Here is an 8,126-nt window from a genome sequence, read left to right as displayed (position 1 = left end):
GACTCATTGAGCCCTATGCTCTTCAATTTAATCGTGGATTAAATTATGAAAAGCGTCAACAACGGAAAAGGATACAGAATGGCAAACAAAGAAGTAAAAATACTTTGTTACGTAGAAGACGCAATACTGATAGCCTAAGAAAAAGATAGTGTGCAAAGATTAGTCCACAGTTTTAATTAAAGAGCCATTTTTGCCATTGTCATTTTCATTTGCCATCGTTATAACAGAATAAGAATTAGACACTATATTCTTCAATTATTATTCTTCAACAGCATTTGACGGTATACTCTTAAGGAGCATTAGTTCCATAATATTTTCCCAGCCTTTCTTCTTGTCAGCAGGTTACACTATTCCAGTGGCGCTGGAATCAAAAATAAACCGCCATTCCAGTCAACTGGACTGGACTGATCACTGGAATGGTACATTTCAGTGCAGGTTCACATTATTCCAGTGCCAGTCCAACACTCAACTGGAATGCTGGACTGAGATATTGTAAACCGGACATAAACAAATTTTCATCCTTACAAATCACAAAGCTACTTGCCTTCTCAAGAGCTGTCATAGTTGTCAGATCAGTAGTGACAAAAACATTATTTATCAAAATTTCTGTAAAATTTTTATCTTTCTGTTAGTTCACAATGTCTGAAAAATGGATATCAAAAATTGTAAGTGATATATTTTTGCTGCGTTATTTGCATTAACCAGTATTTATTTTAGCTCGGTGATCCCTACAGACCTTTATTCACACATCCTACCAAAGTAAGACCAAACCTGGCTTTTTGCTATAAGTACAATTTTAATCGTAAATCTGTTTTAGAACAACCCTAGATCTCTCAAATTTTACGGTAGGAATTATTCGGTAAGTACAATTTATTTTATTTGACAACAAATTAAATTTATACCTTAAGTATATAAAAAAATAGATCAAGATCTTTCTATCTTCTATTTACTAGTAATGTTCTCTTCTAGCTCATCTTTCACATATAAGGCAAATTAATACTAACAATAAGTATTACTACCGCAGGCACGTAGCCAGGAAATGTGCTTGAGGGGGGTCCAAACACAACTCAAATTTTGGCGCTTTCTGAAATAACTAAAATAAGACTGCTCTTGTTTCGATTCACAACGAAATGATTATTTATTATTTTTATTAGTTCTACTCCTAATCTGAGGAACTAATCTTTGTTTGAATTTTTCCGTGCTGGACAGGCAGGTAGTGAGATGCAACTTGATAGATCTCCCTCTATACTCCGGCGATTAGTTGGCTTGCAAATTTTAGAAGCCACGAATGGTGTAACCAGAAGATTAGTTCTGATAAACTTTTATTTTTAATATTGTTAATATTAGAAGTAAAACTTTCGTTCGTATTTAGCAGATGCCACCACAGCATCCATATCATCATAGTCTTTCGTGTGTGGATAGAGGCTGACAGCCAGAATTTTAGTGGTTCAGAGAGAATCAAATATGTGTTCTCTGAAGAGACTCTAGCAAGAGTGGAAACTAGTTAGAGCACTTTTGGTGCTCTCTGAACTAACTTAAATAAGAACTGCTCTTATTTCGATCCACAACGAAATTATTATTTATTACACATCAAATTTTTTAGAATAGACGGTAATTTTTTTTAATGTCACCTAATTTCACCATTGTATCTTTAATATCATTTTAGCGTCTCTGATGATGTTAGTCATCACATATAACAGGGTTAAAGTGGAGATTTGCGGGTCACAATGCGAGACAGGAAGATAAAAGATCGAATGCTACAATACAAAACTGGAGGCCGTGATAGGAAGAAGAGGAAGAGGAAGACCTCAGATGCGATGAAAGGAGGATATTGTATAAGCTACAGGAACTCACTGGAAAAGCGCAGCGAAGGGCAGATTATATGGAAAGATTTGGTGAAGACCTATGTCCAAAACTGGATAGAAATGGGCTAAAGAAGAAGATGATGATGTTAGAGACTACAGTGTATAACGAAATATAGGATACCACAGAAAAGAGTACATCTGGTCTTCTGTTCAGTTGTCGACCCAGTAATTTTTGGTTATTTGGTAAAAAATGTACGTACTTGGCTTTAACTCAACATTCCAATGAACGGACCAAAGAGCCAATAAAATGAGTCTTTCGCTTTCGTTTCCCATCTTGTTTCCGGGTGAAGTTTTTACTCGATTCATTGTTGAGAACGAACGTTTTACACTGGCCGTTGTGATAGGGATAGTTGCCAAAATTGTAACGAATTTGTAAATTTTTTGAAAAAAATCTTTATTACAATGTTCATTAAGCGGAGACTTTCGGTATTTGGTTCCAAAGATGATATTGTGTTACAGTTATACCATAACATATATTCAGCTTTTATTGCTGTAAGAAAAATGTCGTGGAATTTTCTAGGAATTTTGCTTTTTCTGTAGAGGCAAATCCAGGTAAAAGAATTTAAAATGTTGATAGAATACTTTTCCTAGTGGTAAATCTGATTTTTAAACTGGATATATGTTGAAACGTACACTGAATAAAAACAAATAATCTTAGTAAAAAATGATAATAATAACTTGGGGATAAACTTGCTGCTTTGGTACCAAAGCCGAGACAGTTTTGGGAGGGGTCCGGACCCTATGGACCCCCCTTTGGCTACGTGCCTCTACTACCGCTAGTAAGTAATACTACCACTACATGTCGGTTTACAACGTTTTCTGACTTAAAATCGCCACTTCTTTCGGTCGTTCCATTGTCTCTCTTCTATATTTCTTTCTATCACGCTTTGTCTAGTTCTTGTCTCCAACTTGTTCTCAGTCCACTTCGGTTCTTTACCCTTTAGTGCCATTGTAATATTTTGTTTGGTATCCGTTGTTCATTCATTATGTCGTATATGTCCGAACGAGATAAGTTGTTTTGTTATAAAGCATCTGTGATCGTTCGTTCAATTCTAATGCGTTCGTTGTCAATGGACCGTGATAGTCGTGACGTCAAATCAATGTTGGCTACTCTGAAAAGTTTTCCAAACACAGCAAAAATTCACGCATGGTGTTTGTTTTCGTTTTTATAATTGGAATATATTGCTTGTATGATGTTTAATTTTTACAAAATGGTAATGTGTTGGATACCCGTGAGTGTAATCAGTTTCCCACCATATTTCCAAATAGGACTGGTTAAAATCCTGAAGAAGCGCAGTAAGTACTATGTAGTGTGTAAATCCTTGATTTTGTGTAAGGGCATTTATAAAATTAAAAGCAATATTATTGATATGACTAACAACAAAGATTGTGTCTTTAGAAAAAATGTGCAGATGATTGTTAAAACAAAATAAAATTAAAAATGATTACACAAATCACGTGTATAACCAATTGACAGTTGCTTTGTTTGGAAACCTTTTTGACGTTTTGACGTCACACTCAGGGCCGGATTTAAGGGGGGCAGGTTGGGCAGCTGCCCGGGACCCCACGTTCCGGGGGCCCCCACAAAGCTCCAAACGTAAAAAAATCAGCACATTATTCACATAGAATAATTTTTGTCAATCAATTAACTGTGATATTTCGTTACATGGCAGGTTTCACTCCTGTTGAAAGGTTTCTCATATTTTTGTCAAATCATTGTCATAAAGCAGAAGATATATTTAATTCTCTAATGTCATTCTTGCACGCACATGATATCGAGTTGAAAAACTGCAAAGGAGGGTCCTACGATAACGCGTCAATTATGAGTAAAAAATATAATTTTGTTAAGGCTAAAATTAGAGAACATAATATCTAGGCGTTGTGGATTCCGTGTGCCGCCCACTAGTCCTGTCGCCAGGGGGGGTACAACGGCCTCCTGTATTCAGATGGACTTACCCAAGTTTTTTATGTATTTTGACCCGTAGAACACGAATTTTTTGGGTAACAGTTGATCCGGATGTCGATAAGATTGTTATAAACAAAGAAGTTGAGGAATTACATAACAGCGATTTCTCGCAAAACAAAACATGTTTTTGTATTTTTTGGGCCATTCTAACCAAAAAGTGTTCCTACAAATTTTTTCGTAGGATGCATAGTTTTCGAGATAAACGCGGTGGAACTTTCAAAAAATGAAAAATTGCAATTTTTGTACCCGAATAACTTTTGATTAAAAAATAAAATAGAAATTCTGCTTACCGCATTTGAAAGTTCAAGTCAAAGTATATCGGTTTTAGTTATTTGCATTGCTAAAAATTTATTATTTTATTGTTAAACAAAAGTATAAACACCTAGTGCTGGAGTGATGTTTTCAATGATTTCTCATTTAAAATCGAACGAGTAGATAGAGTAGGTACAAGTGCAAGCGAGGCTATTTCTACGTAGCATGCATGTAAACGCATGTATTAGGCACGGGAAACACTATGTGTTTATAGCTTTTTTTAGCAATAAACACATAAATTTTTAGCAATGTATATATTCGAAACCGATAGAATTTGACTTGAACTTTCAAATGCGGTAAGCAGAATTGGTATTTTATTTTTTAATCAAAAGTTATTCGGGTTCAAAAATTGCAATTTTGCGATTTTTTGAAAATTCAACCGCGTTTATCTCGAAAACTATGCATCCTACGAAAAAACTTGTAAAAACATTTTTTGGTTAGAATGGCCCAAAAAATACAAAAACAGGTTTTGTTTTGCGAGAAATCGCTGTTATGTAATTCCTCAACTTCTTTGTTTATAACAATCTTATCGACATCCGCATCAACTGTTACCCAAAAAATTCGTGTTCTACGGGCCAAAATACATAATAAAAACTTGGGTAAGTCCATCTGAATACAGGAGGCCGTTGTACCCCCCTGGCGACAGGACTACACCCTCTAAATTTATTTGCAGAAGCTGCAGCTGAGTGTTGTCCTTCTGTCATGGCATTCCTTGATTTCTTAGAAGAACTATATCTTCTTCTTCTTCTTTTTGTATAGACATGACTCTGTCTGTTTTTTCAATGTGCCTCTAGTAAGTTGTCGTTCCATCGTTTTCGTGGTCTTCCCACTGATCGTCTTCCTATTGAGGAACCGTCTCTCGCTGTCCTGACTATTCTATTTGTTGTCATTCGGCTTATGTGGTCATTCCATTCTATTCTTCTGTTTCTTACCCAGGTATTAATGTTATACACCTTGCATCTCCGTCGTATATCTGTACTTATAGCTCTGTCCCATAGAGTCTTACAATCGATTTTTTGAAGGGTTTTCATCTCCGCTGTTTCGAGCAATCTTTTTGTCCTCTCTGTGTCGGGTCGTGTTTCTGCCGCGTATGTCATTATTGGTACTAAGTATATGAACTATATTATGTATTTTGACTTCCTCTACTTATAGATACAACTTGTTAATCGAATATTTCCCAATTATCCCAATGTTCAACTGAGGGTGAGTGAAAACCTCAATACAAAGATGCTAAAATGCAGAAATGCAGGAACTATAGATGGAAGTCTAACCATCATACAAGAAACAGTGAGAGAAATAAAAGAACAACATCTGAAGAAAGATACAGAGAAACGGAAATCATGGATGACCGATGAAATACTCGAGCTTATGGATCAGAGAAAAAAGAACAAAGAAAATCTCAAAGAATATAAAAGAATACATACCATCGTCAGAGGAAAGATAAGAGAAACAAAAAACAGAACAATGTCAAGAAATAGAGGAGTATCAGAGTCGATATGACAATTTCAATGTCCATCGACAGGTGAAGGAAATAGCTGGGAAGTTCCGAAAACGCAGCAGCGGAAAAATAACAGATGATGAAGGCAATCTTGCCATAACCAAAGAAGATAAAAAGAAAGTATGGGAAGAATACTTGGGGAAACTTTTCCACGACCTTAGAACAGGAAAAGAACCCACCATTGAAGATAATTCAGGTCCCGAAATCCTACCAGAAGAAGTAACCACAGCCATCAGACAAATGAAGGATGGAAAGGCACCGGGACTTGATGAAATACCTGCAGAACTGCTAAAGCTATTAGATGGAGCACAAATAAAAATAATAACTGAAATATTTAATGACATATATAAGGCAGGAAAAATACCAGCAGAGTGGCTCAAATCTGAGTTTGTACTGTTGCCCAAAAAACCAGGAGCAAAAGTTTGTGAAGACTATAGGACCATAAGCCTAATGAGCCATCTTCTCAAGCTGTTTTTAAAAGTCATCCATAATAGAATTTACCGAAAATGCGAAGAACAAATTGCGCCCAATCAGTTTGGATTTGTGAACGCCGTTGGTACGAGGGAGGCTTTATTTAGTGTGCAGGTGTTGTTTCAGAAATGTAGAGATGTCAGTTGTGATGTTTTTGCATGCCTGATTGACTACAAAAAGGCTTTTGATAGAGTCCGACATGAACAAATGATGGAAGTGCTGAAGAGGACAGGGATTGACAAAAGAAACTTGAAAATAATAGCTAACCTGTATTTTAATCAATCAGCAGTGCTCCGAATAGATGGAGAATATACAGATCAGATCAAAATCTTAAGGGGAGTGAGACAGGGATGCTTAATTTCACCGCTGATATTCAATCTGTACTCAGAGCACATTTTTGAAGAGGCTCTAAAAGATATTGATGAAGGCATCTCAATAAATGGAGTCAAGCTCAGTAACCTGCGATATGCAGATGATACAATAGTGTTTTCCAATACCATAGAAGGGCTGCAAAACTTAATGAATAAAATAACTGAAACCAGTAGAACATATGGACTAGATATAAACACCAGCAAAACCAAGCTAATGATCATCAGCAAGCAAAACATAACTGGAGTAAATCTGTATGTGAACCAAATGAGAATTGAACGTGTCTCACAATACAACTATTTGGGCACTATAATCAATGAGTCGTGGGACAATACTCAAGAGATTAAATGTCGCATCGGAAAGGCAAAAAGTGCATTCTTGACTATGAGCTCTGTGTTCAAGAGCCATGACATCACTCTAAAAACAAAGATAAGGCTCCTTAAATGTTACGTGTACTCAGTGCTTTTATACGGAGTAGAAACGTGGACCTTGAAGGCGGAAACTCTATCGAAACTTCAAGCTTTTGAGCTATGGCTGTACAGAAGGATCCTGAAAATACCATGGACAGACAAAGTCACCAATGAAGAAGTACTACGGAGGATGAACGCAACCGCAGATTTAGTCAACATCGTGAAGGGCCGTAAGCTGCAGTACTTAGGGCATATAATGAGAAATCAAGGCAGATACCAGCTACTCCAGTGCATTTTACAAGGTAAAATTGAAGGAAAAAGGACCCCAGGACGAAGAAGAATATCCTGGCTTGCTAACCTGAGAGCATGGTATAGAAAGACCTCAACTCAACTATTCCGTATAGCAACTAACAAAGTCATCATAGCCAGAATGATCGCCAACGTTCGGAACGGACAGGCACCCTAAGAAGAAGAAGAATCGAATATTTAAAAGCTGCGTCTTTAAGCGACAGCAACGCCGACCGTGGCAGAAGTATTATTTTTCCTAAAAGTAAACCCTACTATATGGTCGTCTAGAAGTGATGCAACAAAAGCACTAGCTAAAGGTTATAATCAGATTAAAGAAGCATTATCCAAAATTTCAGAAGACGATGAGCAACAATTTAAAACTCGTAGCGATGCAAATGGTTTGTATAATCAATCAAATGTGTTTACTGGAAACAGGAATATTTGCAGTATTTTGAAATCTCAGAGAGGACAAACAGCACAAGTCGTATTCTCCAAGATCCAAATATTAACCTTAATTCAGGAGTGGCGGCACTTAGATCATTTCATCAATTTATATTATTTTAAGGAATATTCCACTGACTTCACTGAATTAAGAAACATTTCTAGAGACTGAAATGACAACATCGGAGAAATTTAAGACTCAAAATTTTACTATTATAGATCAGTTCAGTTCCTCTTTAAGTCAGAGCCTTTCTGCATATAAATCCATTCATTGCAATTTTGGGTTTTTACATCATTTGGAAAATTTAACTCCCAATGAAGTTGAAACTCACTCACTGAAACTTACCGACAATTATAGCAATGATTTAGATGAAAACCAAGGTGTCGAACTGGTAATTTGTAAAAATTTTCAATTCATGTAAAGAGAAAGTCGGCTCATCAAATATAAGTAAAGACCTTCAAATGTACTGACTACTAAAAGAAAAAAATGTGAAAGATGCGTTTCC

At 36.3% G+C, this 8,126-nt stretch overlaps 1 protein-coding gene across 1 annotated transcript in view; it reads left to right on the top strand.

Annotated features, from left to right (window-relative positions):
- The first annotated feature begins 589 nt into the window (after window positions 1-589).
- LOC114332479 (uncharacterized) overlaps window positions 590-8,126 on the top strand; it is a 287,210-nt gene continuing 279,673 nt past the window's right edge. The window contains exons 1-3 of the mRNA XM_028282275.2: window positions 590-665; window positions 718-759; window positions 818-859. Coding sequence (XP_028138076.2) covers window positions 639-665; window positions 718-759; window positions 818-859 — 111 coding nt within the window. The 5' untranslated portion in view covers window positions 590-638. The remainder of the gene's footprint in view (window positions 666-717; window positions 760-817; window positions 860-8,126) is intronic.

This window comes from Diabrotica virgifera, chromosome 4 (genome assembly GCF_917563875.1).
Source record: "Diabrotica virgifera virgifera chromosome 4, PGI_DIABVI_V3a".
In the NCBI taxonomy this organism is placed as follows: Eukaryota; Metazoa; Arthropoda; class Insecta; order Coleoptera; family Chrysomelidae; genus Diabrotica; species Diabrotica virgifera.
The sequence above is the reverse complement of the archived record's forward strand: the minus strand, read 5'-3'. Positions and strand labels throughout refer to the sequence as shown.